The 24,331-nt window shown below is 49.2% G+C and overlaps 1 protein-coding gene across 26 annotated transcripts in view; it reads left to right on the top strand.

Annotated features, from left to right (window-relative positions):
• The window catches only part of Trrap (transformation/transcription domain-associated protein), an 89,896-nt gene that overhangs the window by 10,002 nt on the left and 55,563 nt on the right, over window positions 1-24,331 (top strand). For 22 of the 26 annotated variants that reach the window (NM_001105907.4, XM_087577888.1, XM_087577879.1 and 19 more), the window contains 21 exon segments: window positions 1,431-1,514; window positions 3,330-3,386; window positions 3,548-3,673; window positions 5,221-5,298; window positions 5,637-5,725; window positions 6,829-6,925; window positions 8,527-8,665; window positions 9,547-9,625; window positions 10,829-11,063; window positions 12,137-12,503; window positions 12,588-12,685; window positions 13,115-13,309; window positions 13,920-14,111; window positions 14,646-14,811; window positions 15,357-15,613; window positions 17,111-17,311; window positions 18,157-18,308; window positions 20,817-21,016; window positions 22,552-22,769; window positions 22,848-23,045; window positions 23,877-24,137. In NM_001105907.4, coding sequence (NP_001099377.2) covers window positions 1,431-1,514; window positions 3,330-3,386; window positions 3,548-3,673; window positions 5,221-5,298; window positions 5,637-5,725; window positions 6,829-6,925; window positions 8,527-8,665; window positions 9,547-9,625; window positions 10,829-11,063; window positions 12,137-12,503; window positions 12,588-12,685; window positions 13,115-13,309; window positions 13,920-14,111; window positions 14,646-14,811; window positions 15,357-15,613; window positions 17,111-17,311; window positions 18,157-18,308; window positions 20,817-21,016; window positions 22,552-22,769; window positions 22,848-23,045; window positions 23,877-24,137 — 3,489 coding nt within the window. 26 annotated transcript variants of the gene reach the window in all.

Genomic DNA, 24,331 nt, shown 5'->3' with positions numbered 1-24,331 from the left:
ATCCCGAATGGTGAGATTAAAGGCATGTGCTGCCATGCCCTGGAAGGCCTTAAAAGTTTTAGGTGAATGCATTTGTTAATCTTTTTGCTCTCTCCTGTCTTGACATGGCCATTGTCCCACTGAGCCTTGGGACCTTGGGAAGATACATTTGTTAGGGATAGACTTGGGTTCTTATTTCGGCTCTGTCAGTGCTGGCTGACCACATTGACCGGTCCGTCCTCACTGGCTTACACAGCAGCCATCCAGTCCACGGTGGGTGCTCAGTAGCTGGGGGTTCGTTCTTGGTCTTTTGGCAGCAAGGGTTGACAATTCCTTACCTCACAAACATGGAAATCAGTGTTTGGAATTTTTATTTTGAGTTTTGGAATATCTGCGTATACATAACAGGATATGTTAGGGCTACAACCTCAGCCTAAACATGGGGTTCGTTAGTATATCCTTGGCGCCCTCTGTAGATAGCTTGAAGGTGATTTTATGCTGTGTTTTTACTGTGTCTGTTCTGACTTAAGAGCCATTACATGAGGTCAGGCATAGACTTTCCTATTGTGGCATTGTGGTATCTTGTCAGCTACTCAAGGCTTAGGATTTTAGAACAGTTCGGGTCTGGGCTTTTTGGATCAGGAATGGGCAACTTGTAATTCCAAGCAGTGAGCCAGTTTTTGTTGTTTGTTTCAAGTACGATGTCATTTAGCCATTAAAGTGTCAGTCAAGGTTGTGTTGGCATACCTTACCTCTCCAATATCAACACTTGGGAGAGGGAGGGAGGCAGGAAAAGCTCCGTGAGTTTGAGGCCAGCCATAATGAGACCCTGTTAAAAACAAAACAGCATTAAACATTCAGGACTGGAGATGTAGCTCAGCTGATAGAGTGCCTAGCAGGCTTGAAAACCTGGGGGTCCCATCCTTAGAACCATATACACCAGGCTGGGTGAGCAGGCCTGTTAACCCAGTTCAGGGTCACCCCAGGCCAGGCCTCGGCCACATGAGACCCTATGTCAAGAGGGGGAAAGTGGCACTATTCATGGTGTGACTTGCCCTCTGGGTCATTTGCTAGTTCACCCGTCTCAGAGTTACTCTTAACGTGGTGGTGGGGTGCTGCTGTCACATGGTCCGCAGACACCTTGGCTATTTCTGTCCAGGACAGCTGCATCTTGGAACTGTGATTTTCAGCAAACCTCGTATAAGCTGGTTGATTCAGCTGGGTGGCAGAGAAACACACAGAAAATGCTAGACTGGTTCTGTTTTCTGGAGGTCTCACTGTGTACTCTGGGTTGGCCTGAAACTCACTGTAGATCAAGTCAGTCTCAAACTTGAAGAGAGCTGCTTGCCTCTGCCTCTCAAGTGTGCCGTCATGCCTGTCAACAGTTTGTCTTTAATCCCGAGATAAAATGCCTTGAGAAATATAACGATATTTTTGTTTGTTTTTTAAAGACGGAAAATGAAGAAAATGTTCTTATTTGTCTAAGAATAATTATTGAGCTGCACAAACAGTTTAGGCCACCAATCACGCAAGAGGTGAGTTGTTGACCACATACGTTTATTTAGAGAGAGAGCGAGAGAGTGAGCATGCGCGTGCCTGTATGCATGACGTGGCACATGCATGGTAGAGGAAGATGACTTGGGCTGGTTGGTTCACTGTCATTTGGTTCCAGGAATTAAATCGGACTGCCTGGCTGGTGGCAAGCACCTTTACCTTCGGGGCCATCTAGCTGGCCCTTACTTACCCTTAGTTGACTAAACAACTGCTGGATAGAAAGTAGAGCTTGAGCAGAGAGATTTTGTCCCCTGCTTTGCCATGCTCCTGTCTTGTGCAGAGTCACACGGGGGCATGGTGAAGAACATAGCATGCTCTGAGCGTATTCCTGCCCCGGCACTCTCCGTCGAAGTGCTGTCTTTACTGTTCCTTTTTGGTTGAGTGCGAAAAGATCTCCCTGAGTTTTCTCAGTAGCTGGAGTGTGGTGACTGACCAGGGTCTTGGGTCAGTTCAGACTCTCCTGGGATAGACTCAGAGCTCTGGCTGTTTCCTTAGGGTAAAGGCTAAAGGGGATTCTGTAGGGAGAGTCGGGTTTGGACCTCAGCTCTGTAGCCTGGTAGCAGAGCCAAGCTGGGAGAGCTGTGACTGCATGTGCAGGCTTCCACGGACAGCCCATCCCTCAGAGCTGGAGGTCCAGGTGGCCTTGTAAGCCACCCATTTTGGGTACTAAAACTGAACACTGGTCCTCTGATAGAGCAGGAACTGCTCTCACCTGGAGCCCCCTCCCCAGCCTTGAAATACTATTTTTTTTTTCCTTTTTTTTTTCTGGAGCTGGGGACCGAACCCAGGGCCTTGCGCTTGCTAGGCAAGCGCTCTACTACTGAGCTAAATCCCCAACCCCTGAAATACTATTTTCAGTGACTATTTTGTGACATTTAACATTATTCAATTTTTATCCCCCCATTTATTTATTAATTTATGTTTGTTTTTTTGTTTGTTAGTTTGTTTTTTGAGACAGGGTTTCTCTGTGTAGTCCTTGGCTGTCCTGGAGCGTGTACTGGATACCGGGCTGGCCTCTGCCTCCTGTGAACCACTATGCCTCGGTCTAGATTTTTTCCTTAATGGCCATTGGTGATTATTTTCTTTATGTGGTTCAAGTTATTTAATTAACTGGGTTTGCACCAACAGTTGCTGAGTCAAAGTATAGTTTCAGGCTTCACATGGGTGTTGCCAGGCTGCTTTCTGGAAAGGCTCGTTGGTTTGTTTCCCTTGGGAGGATAAGGATCTCTCCTCGTGGGCCATATCCAGCATTCTGTGTTTGTTAGTTTTATTTTTAAGGATCTGTGTGTGTGGGCCTTGTCTGCATGTGTATTATGTTGTACGACTGTCATCTGAGGTCAGATAAGGATGCTGGGTCTTCCAGAACTGGAGCTGTGAACTACCTGATGTGTGGGTGCTGGGGACCCGTCTGGTTCCTCTCCAAGCACAGCCAATGCGCTCACCTGCTGAGCCATCTCCACCTCAGTTCTCTTTTCTGGCGAGCATATAATGGCCCTTCCTTAACCTTCATCCTTTGGCAGCTTCTGTTCCAGTGTCTGTCTGTCTGTCTTTCTTTTCCCCCATTTTTTAGATCCATTGCTCACCTTGCCTGATGGTTCCTTACTTTATAATAATATTTGAAAAAGTGTTTGGGGGCGGGGAGGGGAGGGGCATGAGTGTCCTGAGCACGAGTGGAGCTCAGAGGACAGCGCTAACTGGCCTGAGTAGGGGTCGGTGAGGTTACCATCTTCTTTACCAGCTGAGTCACCACTGTGTGTTCTTACAATGAAGTGTTTTTGTTTTTGGTTATTTTTTAGATCCATCACTTTTTGGATTTCGTAAAACAGATTTACAAGGAGCTTCCAAAAGTAGTGGTATGTTTTTGTTACGCGTGAATTTACTGCTTACATTCGTTTGTTTATCACCTGTCCTGAAGGGAACTTGAGGCAGCAGAGATGCCTGGGGTGGTTTAGGACGAGGAGTACTGAGCACCGTGAGACGTACTGTTTGTCATTCCTGTGTTCTCTCTGTGTAGAACCGCTACTTCGAGAACCCCCAGGGGATCCCTGAGAACACGGTGCCTCCCCCTGAAATGGTTGGTATGATCACCACAGTTGCTGTGAAAGTCAATCCTGAGAGGGAGGACAGCGAGACACGGACGGTGGGTGACGGCTCTCAAGTTTTCCGTTCCTCTCTCCCTAAATCTGTGGCCCCTCGTAATGCTGGAGGGGAGAATGAGGTGACTTAGACCATTTGGGTTTCTCTTGTCTCTCTCCTTTACCTGGAGGCATAAGCCTTGTCCTGCCCCAGGCACAAATGGTCCTGGCCATGAGGAAACCTGGGGCCTCCTGCTGGCAAAAGCAGCAGGCCAGGCATGGGGGCAGAGAGGCTCTGATCTGCCAGAGCTATCGGGAAAATTGAAGTTCCCTGGCCCAGAGCACACCCAGATGGTGCTCCAGCCCCACTCTGGTTTCCAGACTCTGTAAAAGTTCATAAAGTTTCTCCCTGATCTCGTTTTTCCTGTTTTTAATCTGAAAATCTGTGACTTAGACTTCTAAAGGTAATTCAAGTGTTGCCTGTCATGTAGGGGACATGTGGTGACCTTTCTCCATAAATCACTCCTAGGACTGAAGTAAGCAAAGAGTGTGTATCTGGGGTTAGAGGCATGTGTCTGCTGAAGGATGCTTGCCCACATGCAGGAAGGCCTAGGGAGCTGTCCTAAGCTTGCCTCTAATCCCAGCACTAGGGAGGTGTGAGATCAGTTTAAGGCTAGCCTTAGCTACGTAGCAAGTTGGATGCCAGCTTGGGCCACATGGGACCCTGTTTCCAGCCTAAAAAACAGCATTTTAGCAGTCGTGCTTGTTTGAGACAGGGCTTCAGCCTGTGCTGGGGAGAACCCATCTGGGTTTTAGGCACAGCGGGCGTCCTTTGCGTTCTTCTGTGAACATGGCTCTTGCGTCTGCTCTCTGGTCGTTTGCCCCTGCCCTTTTCCTGTCCTGACAGTCTGTAGTGAGCTCAGTCAGCTCTCCTGGACTTACTGTAAGCACTTTTCCTGCATATAAATATTATTAAACCCCTGAGCTAAATTGGGTCCTGTTTAGTCAGATAGTGGCTTAAAACGCTGGGTGGGTTGCCAGGCTGGGTGGGACACACCTTTATTCCTAGCATTTCTGAGGACATGCAGGTGGATTTCTGAGTTTTAGGCCAGCCTGGGTCTTCAAACAAAACAAAACAAAACACCTTAAATGTCTTGGTACATGACTGAGGCAGGAGGATTGCTGTGAGATACAAATTTACCTTGGCTAAATAGTGAATTCAAGGCCAGCCTAGGTTACACAGTATGACTTTGTATAACCAGACAATTGGGCCTGGTGGTGCATGCCCATAATCCCAGCATTTGGGATGCAGAGGCAGGAGGACCACTCTTAAGCTTGAGGTCAGCCAAGGTTGTATAGGGAGACCTTGTTACCAGACCAGGCTGCCTACCCTCACAGAAACACCCACACCCTAGATTTCTTAGGTGATGCTGATATTTGGGTTTGCCCAAGGTTCTGCCTTCTTTGGGGTAGCACTTCTGTGTTAGTTTGGCCCTCCACAGATGCTCGCAAGGAGTGTCAGTGTCTGCTCACTCTGGTGCTTAACGGGATTGGCTGGGAACTTGTAGGTGCCGCACAGCTGATGGCTGCCTCTCCTCTCTGTGTCTCACAGCACTCCATCATCCCTCGAGGGTCGCTCTCACTGAAAGTCCTGGCCGAGCTCCCCATCATTGTTGTGCTAATGTACCAGGTATGTGTGCACCACTTGGTAATGTACCAGGTATGTGTGCACCATGCAGTAATTTTTGTTTCTTTTTTTTTTTTTCTTTTCTTTTTTTTTTTCCTTCGGAGCTGGGGACCGAACCCAGGGCCTTGCGGTTGCTAGGCAAGCGCTCTACCACTGAGCTAAATCCCCAGCCCCGTAATTTTTGTTTCTTGATGTGAGTGTTCACAACTGGTTTCCGTCAGCAAGTACGATGTCCACAAACCCCACGCGCTCTTCATTCTGCTGTCTGTGGGACGCCCAACTGTCCTGTGGTAGATGAATGTGAAACACTAAACTCTGCTGTTCTCCCCACCCCCTCCCAGCTGTACAAACTGAACATCCACAACGTTGTTGCCGAGTTCGTGCCCTTGATCATGAACACGATCGCAATTCAGGTATCCGCGCAGGCCAGGTAAGCATCCCTCGGACGGAAACCGAGCTGATGGCACGGCACTTTTTCCAAATAGTAACTGATTGCTGCTCCCATTCTTGAGATGTGAGAATTGTAGAATTGCACAGCATATGCGTTTTGACTTAAGAACTCCTGGTAATGGTGGCTGTGATCATTCTAGCTCCTTCTTACATTTACCATTCTGTGTGCCTGTGGCTGTGCACGCGCATGCCACAGCGTGGGCTGTGGGCTCTCCTGCCAGCATGTGGGTCCCAGGGACTGAACTCAGGTGCTCAGTCTTGGTGGCAGGCACCTTTACCTGCTGAGCTGTGCGTGCCTTGGGCCTCTTCACTCCTCAGGTGAAAGGATGCTGTAGAAGTTGCTTTCTCCCATCTTGAAGCCCCCCAGGGTCACTAGGCATTACTTGTCCTGGCTATTTTTTGTTTTGTTATGTTTTGTTTTGTTTTTGAGGAAACTGGCTGTGCACTTCACCTCCAGGGCTGGGGAGTAACAGGGCAACTAGATCCACCCTTGTCTTAAACTGAATAGCTTTAAGGATACCGTCTCTTGACATGCAGCCCCTCTGGCTGTGAGGTTCTTGAGCATCTGAGGAGTGGCCCTCTGCAGCCATTAACAGAGCTTGTATCAAAGCACTCAGGTGCTCTGAGGAACGCAGGTTGTGCAGCAGGGGTGCTAGGGAGGGAATTCACACTAGGAATGCTGGGGTGGGGTTTGAGCTAGCTTTTTAGAATTTCTATGCTATATGATCCTATCTCATCTTTAAAAATTATGTGTATATGGGCATGTCTATGTGTGGGTACGTGCACTTGGTACAGTGGCCTCAGAGGCCAGGAGAGGCGCCGGATTTCCTAGGACCTGGAGTTTCAGGAGATTGTGAGCTGTCAGCATAGATGCTAGGAAGTGAACAGCACTGTAAAAGCAAGTGCTCTTACCACGTGTTCTCAGCTCCCCTCTGACGTGCTCATAAGCAGATGCATGTATGTTGCGTGTGCTTCTGTTGTGTGTGGAGATGAGGCAACTTCAAGGCTTAGTAGTTGCTGTAGGTATTTAATCCCCAGCCATGAAAAGGACTAATATTGGACGCGTATTCCATTCCTGCCCAGGCAACATAAGCTCTACAACAAGGAGTTGTATGCTGACTTCATTGCAGCTCAGATCAAAACACTGTCGTTTTTAGCCTACATCATCAGGATTTACCAGGTAAGCTCATTGGCTTGTTCGCTGTTTCACTTTCACGTATTTGTGTGTGCGTGTGTGCGCGCATGTGTGTGAGTATGTGGTGCATGTGTGTTAGAAGTGAAGGCACGGGGTTGGGGAGTTAGCTCAGTGGTAGAGCGCTTGCCTAGCAAGCGCAAGGCCCTGGGTTCGGTCCCCAGCTCCGAAAAATAGAAAAAAAAAAAAGAAGTGAAGGCTCATGTGTGCAGGGAATCTTCCTCCTTTGCTCTTTGCCTTCTCTTTCTGAGGCAGGTCTCTTAAGTCAAACCCAGAGCTCATTGATCGGTTAGTCTTCTGCAGACTCTCTTTATGAGATGAAGTCTCACTGTGTGGTCCAGGCTGACCTTTGGCCCATGAGCTTCCAGAGTGCTGGCTCGTGGGCATTTGCCATCATGAGTGGAGTTTTTGGGCCTTGGTGTTTGAGTCAGGAAGAGGTTGTTTAGAGCTGCTCAGAAGTCACCATGCTCAGCTCACGTTAGTGGGGCGACTAAGTAGAGGGAGGGAGGGAGGGAGGGAGGGAGGGAGGGAGGGAGGGAGGGAGGGAGGGTGGGTGGATGGATGGATGGATGGATGGATGGATGGGTTTGTTTGTTTGTTTGTTTGTTTGTTTTTGAGACAAGCTGTTACTGTGTAGCCATGGCTGGCCTGGAACTTGCTAGGTAGACCAGGATGCTTCCTGCCTCTGCCTCCTGAGTGATGGACTTAAAGGTGTAAGCTATTATGCCTGGCATTTACTTATTTTAAAAAGGTGTGTAGAGGTGTGTGTGTGTGTGTGTGTGTGTGTGTGTATACCTGCGCACTTGTGCATGTGAACGAACACTTGCCTATGGAAGCCAGAAAAGGGCATTGGATCTTATGGATCTGGAGTTACAGGTGGTTGTGAACCACCTGTCATGGGCACTGGAAGGTGAAGGACAGGGTGGGGGTCCCCTCTGGAAGAGCAACAAGTACCCTTAACCACCAAGCTGTCTCTTTAAAGGTATGTGAGCCCTGTCACTGTCTCAGATATACCAGAAGAAGGCATGAGCTCTCATTACAGATGGTTGTGAGCCACCATGTGGGTGCTGGGAATTGAACTCAGGACCTCTGGAAGGGCAGTCGGTATTCTTAACCACTGAGCCATCTCTCCAGCCCCAACCAAGCTGTCTTTCTAGCACTGAATATTTTTTTTACTTTCTTTCTTTTTTTTTTTTTTCTTTCGGAGCTGGGGACCGAACCCAGGGCCTTGCGTTTGCTAGGCAAGCGCTCTACCACTGAGCTAAATCCCCAACCCCTGAATATTTTTTTTAAACAGGCGCTTTAAGCATTTATTTTCTTTCTTCCAAGGAGGTAATGCAAATTCAGTGTTGAAATTTGTAAAGCAATAGAACAATAAGAGTGTCGTGCCCACACTTAGTCTACGTGGGAGGCCATCTGTCCCTGTGGGCACACTTCCCTTTCAGAATGACTGCTGCATGACTGCACACGCACGTACACACTAAAACCTTTCTGGCGGTGCTCACTTAGGCTCGGTGCTGCATAAAGAGCTTGGGTGTCTCTGCAGCCTCTCAGACACAGTGTGACTGTGGTCTTCCTTGCTGTGACAGGAGCTGGTGACAAAGTATTCTCAGCAGATGGTGAAAGGCATGCTACAGCTGCTTTCCAACTGTCCAGCGGAGACCGCACACCTCCGGAAGGAGCTTCTCATCGCTGCCAAGCACATCCTCACCACGGAGCTAAGAAACCGTAAGGCCGCCTTTTCTCCCAAGGCCTGTGTAGCCTGGGCCATCTTTGGAGCAAGGCTTGCTGACTTCCTAGAATTTCTACAGGGTCTTAGCATGTCTGGTCCTTCATTATTGCAGCCTTGGGTCTTCAATTTTTAATTTTCATTTGTTTGCTCGCTCGTGTATGGATGTGTGTGTTTTACTTGTGTCTTTGTACAACTGTGCACCACACATGTGCCTGTTGTCTGCAGAGACCAGAAGAGGGTGTCAGATCCCCGAGACTGGAGTTTGAGACACTTCAGAGCTGTCATGTGGGTGTTGGGAATCGAACTAAGTCTTTACTGAGCCAACTCTCTAGCCCACTTATGTTTTCAAGACAGGTTTTCTCTGTGTAGCCCTGGTTGTTCTGGAGCCATCTGTAGACCAGGCTGGCTCAAACTCTGAGATCTGCCTTCTGAGTGCTAAGATACTAAAGGTGTGGGCCATCATACCCCGCCAGCCCTCTTTGAAGACAAATTTTTATTAATTGTCTGTGCGTGTGCTGGGGTGAGGGTTTGCACACGAGTTCAGGTGCCCGCAGGAGGCCAGAGGCCTGAGATGTACTTGACTTTAGAACTAAGCTGGCTGTATGTCAGGTTTGTTCCAGAATCTAACTGTCCCGTGGGCTTGTCATCCATATCCAAGAGGTCAGTTCTCTTCTGCCTTTGGTACGATTGTGCCATCTCTCTAGTCAGTCTTGGTCAGTTCTCTAACACTGAACATTACCCGGACTGTCTTCGTGGGCAGGCGGCTTGTGTGGCCCAGTAGAAGCAGCATCTCACCTCACAGGGTCTTTGCTGTCTTTTCTCTGCCCTGAGCACTGGGGAAGGCTTGTGAGGTCTTTAATGTTCTTCTGTTTCCTAGAGTTCATCCCCTGCATGGACAAGCTGTTTGATGAATCTATCCTGATAGGCTCTGGGTACACGGCTCGGGAGACGCTCAGGTACAGCCTTGCTAGACGGACACAGGCCTGCTTGGTGCGATTGCTAGGGACTGGATCACCTGTACTAGGACTCTAATTAAGTGCAGGTCTGCTGGGCTCTCCTCACTTCCTGGATTTAGAATGGCCAGTAAGTTTGAAAGTCCTTAGGTTGCTTTAATAAAAAAAGAACAAATTTTTAACATTTTTGGAATTTTTTGGTTAAGTGTGCTCATGCACTCCTGAAAAGGTATAGAGGTCAATGATCAGCCTGCACAATTTAATAACCCAGACAGTATTGTTTATGCATAGAGTGGTCATAACATATAGAACATTAATTAACCTATTAGCTAACATGTGAGGTAGTCTCACTAGGTAGCTGTGGGTGACCTGGAACTCACAGATCCACCTGCCTCTGCCTCCTATGTGTTGCACTGCCATGCATGGTACATTGTAAATTTTGAGTAGCAAACACCATTTAGCGTGTGAACAAGCTGATGATCATTTGTGCTCTGGCTGGTGTTTCGGCTGGTGTTTGCTAGGTATTTTCCTGGTTAGTTTATTACTGTTGACTTGACATAATCTACAGCAAGGGTTCTTAACCCTGAAGGGGTCATGACCCACAGGTTGAGAACTTCTGCCTTAAAAGAAAATACTCTTGCCAAGAAGCTACTGTCAGTAGCTGATCTAGAAAGTCACCTGACAAGAAGGAAACTCAATGAAGAATTGTCGGATTGGCCTCTGGTCACATCTATAGGGTATATTCTTCATTGCTAATTAACAGGAGAGCCCAGCCCACTGTGGGTGGCACCATCCCTAGGTGGGCAGTCTTGGGCTGTGAGTGTGAGTCTGTAGGCAGGGTTCTCCCACTGTTACTGCTTCAAGCTCTCACTTGAATTCCTTCCCCAAGTTCCTGCAGTGATAGATTATGACCCCAGAGTGTAAGCCAAGTAGACCCTCCTTCAAGTTGCTTTTGGTCAGGGTTTTACCATGGCAGCAATAAAGCCAACTAGGGCAGGAACCTCAGTGGCATGCATGAAGGTCAGCTTTTCAGTGTGGACAACAGTAAGGAGTGAAGCATGCTAGGAAAGGCTGGGCCTTTCAGTTGAGCAGCTGGGAGAGGAACACGGGTGGGGTGGGGACTAAGGCCATCCTGGGTCTTACCTCTGTTAGCACTGCAGTTGCAGCAGTGGCTATGGGGAACACTGGTCGCATCTCCTCCGGCAGGCCACTCGCCTACAGCACCCTTGCCGACCTCGTGCATCACGTCCGTCAGCACCTGCCCCTCAGCGACCTTTCCCTTGCCGTCCAACTCTTTGCCAAGAACATCGATGATGAGTCCCTGCCCAGTAGCATCCAAACCATGTCCTGCAAGCTCCTGCTGAACCTGGTGGACTGCATCCGCTCCAAGAGTGAGCAGGAGAGCGGCAATGGCAGAGACGTCTTGATGCGGATGCTGGAGGTACTGACTGCCATGATTTATCCTAAAGCATTGTCAAATGGAGGCGAATGAGGAGGAGGCCAGATCAGTGTGGCTTTGGGAATTAGACCGAGTTGTTCAAAGCCTGTGCTTGGAAGTTGCTTGTCCCTCTATGTTTCTCTTTAGTCTGCCTGGCGGGGCTGCCCTGAGCGTCAGAGCAGCTTCGTAGGCTCTGTGTATTTGCCGGTGCTGACTAGAAGAGCTCCCTGCTGGGCAGCAGTAGTCAAGGCTTCTCTGGGAGACCCCAGTCAGTGTGGTGGGGAGTTCCGTGGCACTGGAGAGCCACTCTGAATCAAAGCTGCATCCTGCTCACCGAGCTCAGAAACCAGCAGCAGTTGACTGTGTATGCATGAGTGTGGGGCCACAAGGGCCATCCACCTTATGGTTTTGTTTTTACTTATGTTTATGTATATGTTGTGCATGTATGTTCATGTGTGCCAGGGGATTTAGCTCTCCCTAGAGCTGTTTGCAGGGAGCTGTGAGCCATTCCATGTGGGTACTGGGAATGGATTGTGGGTCGTCACCTGGAAGAGATAAGAACTCTTACTCGCTGAGCCATCTCTTCACATATTTTGTATTTTAAAGACATGATCTTTCTGGCCCTGTGGACTCTGGTGACCGGCCGGCCAGCCCCAGGGATCCCTGTCGGGTCTCCTTCCCCAGAACTAGGATGACAAACACACACATCCGTCCCTGGCTTTTCTTTTTTTTTTTTTTTTTTTTTAAAGATTTATTTATTTATCATATACAAGTACACTGTAGCTGTCTTCAGATACACCAGAAGAGGGCATCAGATCCCATTACGGATGGTTGTGAGCCACCATGTGGTTGCTGGGAATTGAACTCATGACCTCTGGAAGAGCAGTCAGTGCTCTTAACCGCTGAGCCATCTCTCCAGCCCCCCGTCCCTGGCTTTTCTGTATGGGTTCTGTGAACTGCACGCAGATCCTCTTGCTTGCACTTTACAGACCCAGCCTTTAGGCTTCAGGTGGTTTCAGATATTTGACTGTTAACTTTTGTCTCCTTTTTTGACTCCTAATTTCTTTTGCCATCAGGTTTTTGTCCTCAAGTTCCACACCATTGCCCGGTACCAGCTCTCCGCCATTTTTAAGAAATGCAAGCCTCAATCTGAGCTGGGAGCTGCAGAAGCTGCACTGCCTGGGGTGCCCACAGCCCCTGCTGCCCCTGGCCCAGCCCCTTCCCCAGCCCCTGTGCCTGCCCCCCCACCCCCTCCACCTCCAGCCCCAGCCCCAGCCACCCCAGTAACCCCCGCCCCCGTGCCCCCATTTGAGAAGCAAGGAGAAAAGGACAAGGAGGATAAGCAGACGTTTCAGGTCACAGATTGTCGGAGTCTGGTGAAAACCCTGGTCTGCGGGGTCAAGACCATCACGTGGGGCATAACGTCGTGTAAAGCTCCTGGTGGTAATTCTACTCTTACACTCTTCAGACTGACAGCACCTTTAGCTCTTGTATTTGCCAGGTTTTAATGTATTCTCTCTCTTCTAGAAGCTCAGTTTATTCCTAACAAGCAGCTGCAACCCAAAGAAACTCAGATTTATATCAAGCTTGTGAAGTACGCCATGCAGGCCTTGGACATTTATCAGGTATGACATGGCCGCCACAGTGGAGTCTGAAGACCTGTCCAACAGCGCTGGTGCATGCGCAGGGTTGAGTCTGTGTGCACGGCTTGGCTTCGTGCGAGCTAGTGCCTGCTCCCTTTCCTGATACTGTGGTCAGAGACTCCGACAGAAGCAGTGTAGCCAGCAAGTACTAAGTGGAGGGTGTCGTGTATGTACCTTTGCCTCTGAGCTGCTCTCCGGCCTCTAGGGTTACTTACTGGTTTTTTTCCCCCTTGTGTGAACACCTAGTGTTTTTCTTTTTCAAAATTGAGGCAAGAGCAGAGAAATTAAAGAAGGATAACCTTTGTTGAAGTCATTGACTTCGTTGAAGTATTTGACTTGTGATTTTGTAAAGAAATCCATGTTCAATAGAAGGTGTTCATTTCTAACCACCATGGGGGTTCCCCCTCCTAGGTCCAGATCGCAGGAAACGGACAAACATACATTCGAGTGGCCAACTGCCAGACGGTGAGGATGAAGGAAGAGAAGGAGGTGCTGGAGCACTTCGCGGGGGTCTTCACCATGATGAACCCACTAACGTTCAAGGAGATCTTCCAGACTACAGTCCCTTACATGGTAGAAAGGATCTCAAAAAACTACGCTCTTCAGGTATAAAACCTTCACATTTAAAGCGCATGTGCGTGTGGTCACAGGCCAGTTTGTAGGAGTTCTCTCTTCCACATAGTTCAATCCAAAGCTTAGGGATTGAACTCTGGTCTTTGGGCTTGGTCGTAGGTGCCTTTACGTGTCTTGTGTAGGGGAATATTGGGCAGTGTTTGAGAAGACTTTCAACCCTTCTGGTGCCTTGGGTTAGTTCAAGAGTAGAGCTGATGAGTGTTAAATGCAGGCTGTCAGTTGGTGGTGGTGAGCAGGGATGGCAGGTCAAATGCCTGTGCTCGCGTAGGAGGCACACACGCGCGCGCGCACACACACACGCAACGCGCACACACACACGCATACACACAGAGCTGGTTTGATGCAGGGGGTGATTGTTTTCTCAGCATGTCTGTGACCAGTGAGTTTTGTTTGAGAAACTCATTCCTTGGCCTTTCATAGCTGCCTTGAGGAAGGGGAATGTTTCTGTCACGGGTATTTCTTTCAAAGCATTTCTCCCCTACTCCCATGCCCCACTTCTGGAAGCTGAGGACCAGGAAGCCTCCTGTTTTCTCTGCCCTGGAGCAGAATCTCCAACCCATTCTGCCATTTCTTGTTTTGACAGATTGTTGCCAACTCCTTCTTGGCAAATCCTACTACTTCTGCCCTGTTCGCTACAATCCTGGTGGAGTACCTTCTGGAGCGACTGCCAGAAATGGGCTCCAATGTGGAGCTATCCAACTTGTACCTCAAACTGTTCAAGTTGGTCTTCGGCTCAGTGTCCCTGTTTGCAGCTGAGAATGAGCAGATGCTGAAGGTAGCATGCGGCCTGCGCTGAGGGCCCCGGGGCTCAGGGGCTTCCGTTGCTGCTCATGCTTCCTTTTTTTTGACAAATTACAGTGGCTCTGTTTTACGTGTGTATAATACTTTACGTTTGCTATGCCACAAATAAGGGCCACATGCAACACTAGTTCAGATGTTACTCTACCAGGTGACAGTAGAAAACTCAGAATTAAGGCCTAGTATGCTAGCAGGTAAGCCTACCTTTTGGGAGGTGGGAGCTGTAGATCAAGGGAGCCTCAGCTGCTTAGAAAATTTGAGGCCAGCCTGGGCTACATGAGCCCCTATTTCAAATACCAAAAAAATTCAGGTAACTGCGTAGTAAGTGGGGACACATTAAGAGCACGTCTCGTAGATGTGTGGCAGAGACCCCTTTACACCCTTTTGTTTGCTGTGATGAAGTAACTGCTTCGTGCTGCTCGGTTGCAGGGGTGTGTGTGTGAGCCCAGACTAGAGGCCGTGGCAGCTCTTCCTGGGTGCTCAGTGGTCTGTCTGCCTTCCCTCTTCCCAGCCTCACCTGCACAAGATCGTGAACAGCTCCATGGAACTGGCGCAGACCGCCAAGGAGCCTTACAACTACTTCCTCCTGCTCCGGGCTCTCTTCCGCTCCATAGGAGGCGGCAGCCATGACCTCCTGTATCAGGAGTTTCTGCCTCTCCTTCCAAATCTCCTCCAAGGTAAGAGCAGTGTTCCATGCATCTGTCTGTCTGTCTGACTGCTGGACCTGTCCTTTCTGCCTGGCAGGAATCATGGGAGGTGGGTAGGTGCTGGGGACACCTCCCCCTTCCCCCCGTTAGAAAATAATATTCTGTTATCAAACAATGCAGAGCTTCTCCTGTAACAGTCCTGTTTGTGTTTATAGCATTGTCACCTCCATACACATGGTGTGCATTTCCCACAGGGCCTTGGGTGGCCCTTGCCGGGGACTCAGCCTCGTGTCTAGTCCTCATCCTTGTCTTACTTAAATGTGCTTAGGCAGATTTCCTCTCTGCTCTTTTCTCTTTGCCTTGCTTTGTGTAACTGGAACTGAGACACATCACAGAAAGTACCCTTAAACAAGCATAGGGTAACTATAGGAACTACCTACCCCAGCCTGTGTTGTCACTGGAAAGGATGGTGAATGCAGTGAGTAGGTTGAGCAGTGGGGAACAGTGGCCTGTGGCTTGTACAGGTGATGTTGCTTGCCTTAGGGAGGTGACGTGCCCTCCACCCCCATTTCCAGGACTGAACATGTTGCAGAGCGGCCTGCATAAGCAGCACATGAAGGACCTCTTTGTAGAGCTGTGTCTCACGGTACCAGTGCGGCTGAGCTCTCTCCTGCCCTATCTGCCCATGTTGATGGATCCCTTGGTGTCTGCCCTCAATGGGTCTCAGACATTGGTCAGCCAAGGCCTGAGGACCTTGGAGTTGTGTGTGGACAACCTGCAACCAGATTTCCTCTATGACCACATTCAGCCTGTGCGTGCAGAGCTCATGCAGGTAAGTGCACTGTCACCTCCTCACCAGCAGAGGGCACCAGCTCCACATGACTCTAGTTTGTCGTAAGGAGTCACTGAGCTCAGTCTGGCAGACTCAGTCATGCTTGCTTACTGAGCCTGGGATGTGTTACACACATTTCGAGCTAGTGGGTGGTGAGCGGCTGTGTGGCAGTGTTGCCTCTCAGTTTAGGAGAACTTTCCCAAGCATCAGAGTCCCTAAGCCAGTGTGAAGGCAGATGGCATGGAGCTGCATAGACTCGCAGGAAGAGCTTTCCTGTACCCACAGAGGCTTTGCGGTACTATAGTGAAGAATCACCTCTGCGGGGAAGCAGATGGCTACCTTGCCTGCGCCAACTTACCCCAGGAGGGAAAGATCAGATAATCAAAGGTTGTTTTGAAGTCTTCGGTTTTTATTACTAGAAGTCAGACGTGAGGTATCTTCGATTGCGCTGTGCTTTGTCTGTGCTGTGATCTCGATGGGATTGGGGATCACTGGGGGCTGGGCACTTGTTCTCCTCACTAGCATAGGGTCACAGCAGCCCTTTATGGTAGAGGCTCCAGGCTGGATTGGAGGGAAAGCACCTTGGCCCAGAAGGCAGGACTAACAGACCTTCTCTGTCTATCCTGGGCTTAGTCCTCCTTAGTTCCGGAGTACTGAGCCCATGTGCTAGCATTGTTTTATTGGTGTGATGAAACTCTAAGGAGGGCTTCTAAAGATGGCACCGATGTGTGTGGAGGGCACTGTAGGGATGTCACAAGGTCTCAGGTAAGCATTTTGTCAGAGACCTGAGGCCTCTCTGTCCCTGGGGAAGGTTTACTGAGCAAGTCGCAGGAGGGATGTGGTCAGGTCTGTGTTCAAGGACATTGCTTGGCCTTTGTGGCTCTTTTCTGTCTTTCTTTAACCTGGCTGTTAGGGACCCCTACCGTACCCTTACCTTCCATAAACGGAGACTTAAAATACATGAAATTATGTATGTGTCATGTTTCTAAGTTGAAGAAAAAAATGCAGGAATGCTTAGTAAGGCACCTCAGTCCACTTCACTCCTGAAAATTACAGCTATTCACTCCGAGTGTTGAAGCCTTTTACTTACTGATTTTTAAAGATTGACGTAACTCTTTGAGTATGAATGCTTGCACTTATGTATTTACGTCACATCTGTGCGGTGCGGAGGAGGCCAGAGGGGGACTGGAGTTAGAGTACTGAGCCACCGTGTGAGCTTTGAGAAAGAGCAGCCAATGCTCTTCCGCGGAGCCATCTCTCCAGCCCCAACCCTTTACTTTTTATTCTGTGCTACCTTTTATATAAAAGAGCTCCAAAATGTGTTTGTTTGCTTAGTAAAGACAGAACTTCGCTGGGGGAGGACAACCCAGGGGGAACCATGTTTGAGGAGCAGAAGCAGGAGGAAGAGTCCTCTCTAACAAATGGGAATCGTGGTCATGAGCTGTGTGAAGCGGCCGCCTCGCTTGCCTTCGGTGAAAGATGGCTGTCCCCTCTTAGGCTCTGTGGCGCACACTGCGCAACCCTGCAGATAGCATCTCCCACGTGGCCTACCGTGTGCTGGGGAAGTTCGGCGGCAGCAACCGGAAGATGTTGAAGGAGTCGCAGAGGCTGCACTATGTTGTGACTGAAGTTCAAGGCCCCAGCATTACTGTGGAGTTCTCTGACTGCAAAGCGTCTCTCCAGCTTCCAATGGAAAAGGTAAGGTGGGGAGCTACCAGGGAGGTGTTACTTTGCTCTAAGAGATTGATTTCAATATAAAATACACAGGTGAGCCAACTTTGAGGGAAGAACAGGACTACGGGGCAATCTGCTTGGTTGGGAAGGTGGCTTGCGTGATGCGTGTGGCCACTGGAAGGGTGTTATCCAGGAGCTTAAGACTCTTGAGAGCAGAGTCCTTCCTGAAGACCAGCTCACCTGAACTCATGCTCCGTTGTGATCTTGCTGGGCCTTATTCCCAGGACCATTGAGAACTCAAGTGATCTAGAGTTTTCTCTCATCCCTGGTGTCCAGGATCTAGCTTTCTCCCATTTTTTATTCTAACTCTCCTGTTCTCTCCCTGGCTCTTTGGCAACCAGTTAGTATTGTACCTCAACGTTTCTCTGTCCCTCTTTTTCTGGGTGCATATGTGTGCATGCAGATGTGTGGTGGATGACCTTCTCATGAGAGAAAAGTGAAAGCATCAGAAAGCCACCGTTCAGGTTTCGGGTTAAGGGAAGACTGTGTGTGCACCTAGCTCACGAGCCAGACTTGATGGATGTGTGATGCCTGCCACCTGGACCCTCTGGAGCTATAGACCCATCATTAAAAATGAAACCTTCCAGCCAGAGTTGCTGTGCACTCTTATTCTTACCTGGAGCCACACAACCCCTTCTTTCTTCACTGACTCTGTTTTCAGAACCTTGCTTGTCTGTTAGACTGAAGCCCTGCTTAGTTTCCTCAGGAAGCACTAAGTCGTGTGTGTGTCTGTGTGCATGTATATGCGTGTGTGTGTGTGTGCGCGCGCGCGCGCTCGAGCACTGTACATACTGTGTTTTTTGTCCTAGGCCATTGAGACCGCCCTGGATTGCTTGAAAAGTGCCAACACAGAGCCCTACTACCGGAGGCAGGCTTGGGAGGTGATCAGGTGCTTCCTGGTGGCCATGATGAGCCTGGAGGACAACAAGCACGCGCTCTACCAGCTGCTGGCACACCCTAAGTACATGCTTGGACTTTTTTCTAGGATTTGTGCAGCTCGCTGCAAAAAGTAGGAGCATAAGTGACTGCCCAGGAGTCTGTTAGGCGTGTGTCCTCTCAGATGGCCAGGGTAGTGTGTAACTTACGCAGAGATATACCATAAAGCCTCCTGAGCACTAGTTCTCAACCTCTGGGTCACTACTCTTGGGGGGCAACTGACTCTTCTACAGGGGTCGCTTAAGACCATTGGAAAACACAGATATTTACATTACGATTCATAACGTTATCAAAATCACAGTTATGAAGTAGCAGTGAAAACACTTTTAGGGTTGGGGGTCACCATAACACAAAGAACTGTATTAAAGAGTCGCAGCACGGGAAGGTTGGGAACCACTGTTGTAGAGAACATGGCCATGCATAGTAAGAATTGGGCTTGGATCCACTGCATAGTGTGTCTTGCCATCAAGAGTCTAGGATCGTGCTAGGACATTTGGCACAGCTTTTTAAATTGTCTTTTTGTGTTTAGAGAGAGGGTCTCCTGTAGCCCAGGCTGGCCCCAAACTCAGTATGTAGCTGAGGATTACTTGAATTCAGGGTCTTCCTGCCTCCAGCCCACAGATGCTAGGTGACAGTTTGTGCTGACAGAGCCATGTCTCAGCCTGTCACGACCCATGCCGTTCCCACTTCATCTCATTGATTGAACTCTTACAATTTGGCTTTAGTTTGGAGACGTGTATCCCTGAAAGACCTGGAACTTGTTACATACACAAGGCTCACCTCAAATCCACAGATCCCACTTGTCTCTGCCTCCACAGTGCTGAGATTAAGTTGTGTTTGCCACTATTCACACACACACACACACACACACACACACACACACACACACACACACGAATTTAAACTGTATTTTTAAAAAAGCTCAATATTTTTCCCTGCTTGTGTATGCATGTAACTGGCTGTCTTGTTTAGGGAGGCCAGAGGACTTTGGGGTCTAGGCTGGCAATCATCAAACCTGGGTAATCCTGCTGCATCACCCCTCCCACCTAGTGCTGCTGTTATAGGCACATGTGGGTCCATACCTAGCTTTGTGTGTGGGTTCTAGAGATCGGATATAACGTCCTCCTGTCTTTTATAACAGACGTTCTTAGCCACCGAGCCATCCTTCCAGCCACACATCCTTCTTTTAGTCCAGAATGTAAAGTTTGTTCCCTATACTCTTGGGAGACATTTTGCCCTGAGGTCTCTTTGCTGTCATCTTTAATGTGTGTCTGCAACCAGCCATTTCACAGGGTTTCTACTTCTTTTTTTTTTTTCTTTTTTCTTTTTTTTTCGGAGCTGGGGACCAAACCCAGGGCCTTGCGCTTGCTAGGCAAGCGCTCTACCACTGAGCTAAATCCCCAACCCCAGGGTTTCTACTTCTGATGAGCCTTTCAGAAGCTTCCGCCTCCCTTTGATTCCCGTCCTGATCCTCACAAAGGGCCTCCCCGAGTTAAGCGTGGGCAGGCTCATCACAGAGCACACAGAGATGGGCCTGAGTGTGAGGCTCAGGCCTCAGAGGAGAGGGGCCTTGTGCACCTGGGAAGCGTGTGGCCATCCATTGCGTGCACTGGCAGTGCCTTCCTCAGGTGCGACAGTGGTGACTGGGGAGTGACTGTGCCCAAGGCATGCACCTTGATAACAGCAGGAAAAACAACCTTTATTTCTCTCTTTTAAAAAGTATTTTTATTTTTTGTATATGCGTGTTTGCCTGTTTGCATGTCTGTGCATCATGAACACGCCTGGTACCCTCAGAGGCCAGAAGAGGCATCGATTCCCCAGGACTAGAGTTTGGGGGGTGAAAGCTGAGAAGTGGATGATGGGAATTGAACTCGGGTCTCTGGCTGAAAAGTGGCTCAGTGGTTGCGAACACTTGCTGCTCTTGATGCAGACCTGGGTTCAGCTTTGAATCCACATGCAGTCTTTATGACTGCAGTTCTAGGGGATCCACTGCCCTCTTCTAAACCAGGCATGCACACACCGCACATAGATTCATGTAAGGAAAACAATGCCTTTAAAAAGAGCAGCCAGCGCTTTTGACCACTCAGGCACCACAGCATCGTTGACACATAACTCAGAAAACAATGGCAGAGCACTGACTGCCACCATTTCCTAGTTTACCCCACAACCTGCGTGTGTGTCAGGCAGGATATAACTCGCTGTCTCTTTTTTTTTTTTTTTTTTAATATTTATTTTATTTATTATATATGAGTACACTGTAGCTGTCTTCAGATACACCAGATCTCTTTACAGATGGTTGTGAGCCACCATGTGGTTGCTGGGAATTGAACTCATGACCTCTGGAAGAGCAGTCGGGTGCTCTTAACCGCTGAGCTATCTCTCCAGCCCCTCGCTGTCTCTTGAAACACTGGCTGTAAATATTGAGAAAGTGAAGTCCATCTCTGGTACTGAATGCTGCTGAAGTTGGGGCAGAGGTGAATTTTGGTCACTGCATGAGAGCTTGTGACCTGTGACAGTGTGACTCTGTCTCTAGCTTTACAGAAAAGACCATTCCCAGTGTCATCATATCGCACCGCTACAAAGCCCAGGACACTCCAGCACGGAAGACGTTTGAACAGGCTCTGACTGGGGCATTCATGTCTGCAGTCATCAAAGACCTGCGACCCAGTGCCCTGCCCTTTGTGGCCAGCTTGATCCGCCACTACACCATGGTAGCGGTGGCCCAGCAGTGTGGTGAGTTTGGGGCTTGTGGGAGCAAAGCCGACCGGAGCAGCTGTTGCTTTAATGGCCTTCATCAGTAAAGTGGCGGAAGGCACTGCCGAGCTCCGTCCTGTGGGTCCCGTGTGCATACATACCCACACCCACACATCACAACAGAAGTCTGAAGTTCCCATTGAAGCATGATAGTTCCTGATCTTCCCCTCTCTGATATCGTTTCCAAGGCCAGCCTGCTGCCCATGCCACCAACTCCACGACAGCCAGCTCTTGACACCTCCATTGCAGTTCTCATGCCTGCGTCTGGCTGTTACCCCTGGCTGTTCCCCAGACCCTTTTTGTGCTCCCCACCCCTGCAAACCTGCTTTTATCAAACACAGTAGAAATGTCTGTAACCCTGACGGCTACTGCTAAGTTTGGAAAGCATACCCTCAGAATTCATGTCTCTTCCCAGAAGCCACAGTAGTTAGTGCGAGCAGCGTCTCCCCTGCCCGTTGACCTCAGAGCCCGAGCCCTGTGGTCAGCAGGGTGCTGGTGAACTCTGGTGAGACAGCTGAACGCCAGTTGTTCCCTAGTGTGTGTTTGTGGTCATTTCAAAGTTGATCTTGGTAACCTCTGTGTGGTCCCCAGCTGGGGACCCAAGAGATGCTGCCTTCAAGTGGCTCTGTCCAGCAGTGGTGTGGCCATGTGTGTTCTGGGTGTAACTGTCAGAGTGGTTGCATTAAGAGCCATCGTTCTTAGGCCGTAGCTGATGGGGCATTTTAAGAGATACTTAGTTCTCACAACTAAGACTGCCATGGGCATTTATATATGAGTGCAGACATGTTAGGGCCACAGTGAGCTTGCAGAGTTCAGAGGTTAACTCCTGGGTCAGTTCTGTCTTCTTATTGAGCCCTGGATTGAATTCAAGTCATAAAGCTTGGTGCTTTTAGCTGCACAGCCATCTACCTTGTCTCTTAGAAGAACCTAACACCTGATTTTAGACGAGTATAGCTTTGAACTTCTCACTTTCCTTCTACCTGGATAGGACTGGGCATCATCAACGTCTGGGCTCTAAATGTGCTATCCATGCTACTAACTTAGCTGTGTGCCCAGCCTTAGTTTTGAGTTTTAACGGAAGTAATTGGAAAATGATGCAATGTATTTTTGGAAATAATCAGAAAAAATGGCCTTAATGTGAGTTAGACTACTTGGTTTTGGAGTAGCTGCAGTTCGATGGAGGTTAGTTTGAAGTACTGTTCTGGGGCTGGGGAGACAGCTCAGCTAGCTGAGGGTGCTTACAGAGAAGCCTGGAAATCTCAGTTCGAGTCTTAGGATCCACACAGGGCAAGAAAGACCAACTCTGGCAGTTTGTCTTCTGACCTCTTCATATGTGGAGAGGCGTGTGGACTGTGTCATATGCATGTCCACATGCAGTCTGCACATGTACAGAATAACAAGATGTAACTAGAATATTAGGAATGGCTTCAGAGTCTTAACCCCAGGGGAAGTGAAGCTAATGCCATGCGTGTTCCCATGGATGACCTCAGCTTTGTCATGTGCCTGCTTCCCAGGTCCATTCTTGCTACCTTGCTACCAGGTGGGCAGCCAGCCCAGCACGGCCATGTTCCACAGTGAAGAAAATGGGTCCAAAGGGATGGACCCCTTGGTCCTCATTGATGCAATAGCTATCTGTATGGCTTATGAAGAAAAGGAACTGTGCAAAATTGGGGAGGTAGCCCTGGCTGTGATATTCGATGTGGCAAGCATCATCCTGGGCTCAAAAGAGAGGGTAAGGACGTCTGTACAGTTTGCAGGTACTTGTTCTAGCCAGGTAGCACCGGCTTACTCTTGGCTCGTTTCCCTCCAGGCGTGCCAGCTGCCCCTCTTCTCCTACATTGTGGAGCGCCTGTGTGCCTGCTGCTATGAGCAGGCCTGGTATGCCAAACTGGGCGGTGTGGTCTCCATTAAGTTCCTCATGGAGCGGCTTCCACTCACGTGGGTTCTCCAGAACCAGCAGACATTCCTCAAAGCTCTGCTCTTTGTTATGATGGACCTGACTGGAGAGGTAGGTCATGGGTGGCTTGGACACTCAGTAGTGACACTGCAAAGAGCTGATCCGCTGCAGAGCGCTTGGCCTCATATACTCTGCCAGCAAAGGAGCTTTGGTCCTGGATTCCCGATAGCATCTTTAGTACAGGGGCAGCTCCTAACGCCTGCATGTTATGTTATCTCTAGGTTCAGAGTGGAAATGCTGGTTTCAGGGTATTGCAGAGGTCCCCACAGGCGGGATGTTGCTTGTCTACTTCCTAGTTTTTGTTGATATGCTTTGTTGGATGGGGACTTGCCACATCCTGAGTGTGGAAGGCAGAGGGCAACTCGTGGGAGTTTGTTCTCTACCATGTGGGGATCAAATTGGGGTGCTCGGCTGGGCTGCAAGCTCTTGTACCTTCTGAGCCATATTGCTATCCCAAGGTATACCGTTATTTATGAACGCATGTGCAAATCAAGAGAAATTTTTTACCATCTGACTCATCTTGATAGAATCTGGTGGGCTTGCCAGGATGTGTGGTTAAGGCCAAGGTCACGTCCAGATGACCTTTATGAAGGACAAGCAGGAAGTACATACAAGGAGGTAGTTTTGACCCTAAAGTGCGGAATGGATGCTATATAGTGGTCTTTCTCCTTGAAGCTGGCACAGTGGCCATGAGCTCCCTCCTCCCTGAATCTGGAGGTGTGGGTGGCATCATCATGCATTCCTTCTTTTTTTTTTTTTTTTTTTTTTTTTTCGGAGCTGGGGACCGAACCCAGGGCCTTGCGCTTGCTAGGCAAGCGCTCTACCACTGAGCTAAATCCCCAACCCATCATGCATTCCTTCTAAGGCTTCCTCTACCTCCAGGTTTCCAATGGGGCAGTCGCCATGGCGAAGACCACGCTGGAGCAACTCCTGATGAGATGTGCAACGCCTTTGAAGGATGAGGAGAGAGCAGAAGAGATTGTGGTGGCTCAGGAGAAGTCTTTCCACCATGTGACCCACGATTTGGTTCGTGAAGTGACCTCTCCAAACTCGACTGTGAGAAAGCAGGCCATGCATTCGCTTCAGGTCCTGGCCCAGGTCACCGGAAAAAGTGTGACAGTAATTATGGAACCACATAAAGAGGTAGGGTTCTGACACAGCCAGGCGCTGTGTGCTTGTGTCCACAGCTGTCAATGAGAATAGAAAGAAGGCTGCTTTCCTGGGTGCGTGACTTGTATTGTGTTGTGTGGTCACTCTGCAGTGTGACCAAGTGTGTCTGACCAGTGTCTAGTGCAGTTCTAACGTGTCATCTGTTCCCCGATAATGAAGTTTAGGTC

Source organism: Rattus norvegicus, chromosome 12, assembly GCF_021556685.1.
Source record: "Rattus norvegicus strain SHRSP/BbbUtx chromosome 12, alternate assembly SHRSP_T2T, whole genome shotgun sequence".
Lineage (NCBI taxonomy): Eukaryota > Metazoa > Chordata > Mammalia > Rodentia > Muridae > Rattus > Rattus norvegicus.
Note: the sequence above shows the minus strand (reverse complement) of the source record. Positions and strands in the feature narration are given on the sequence as shown.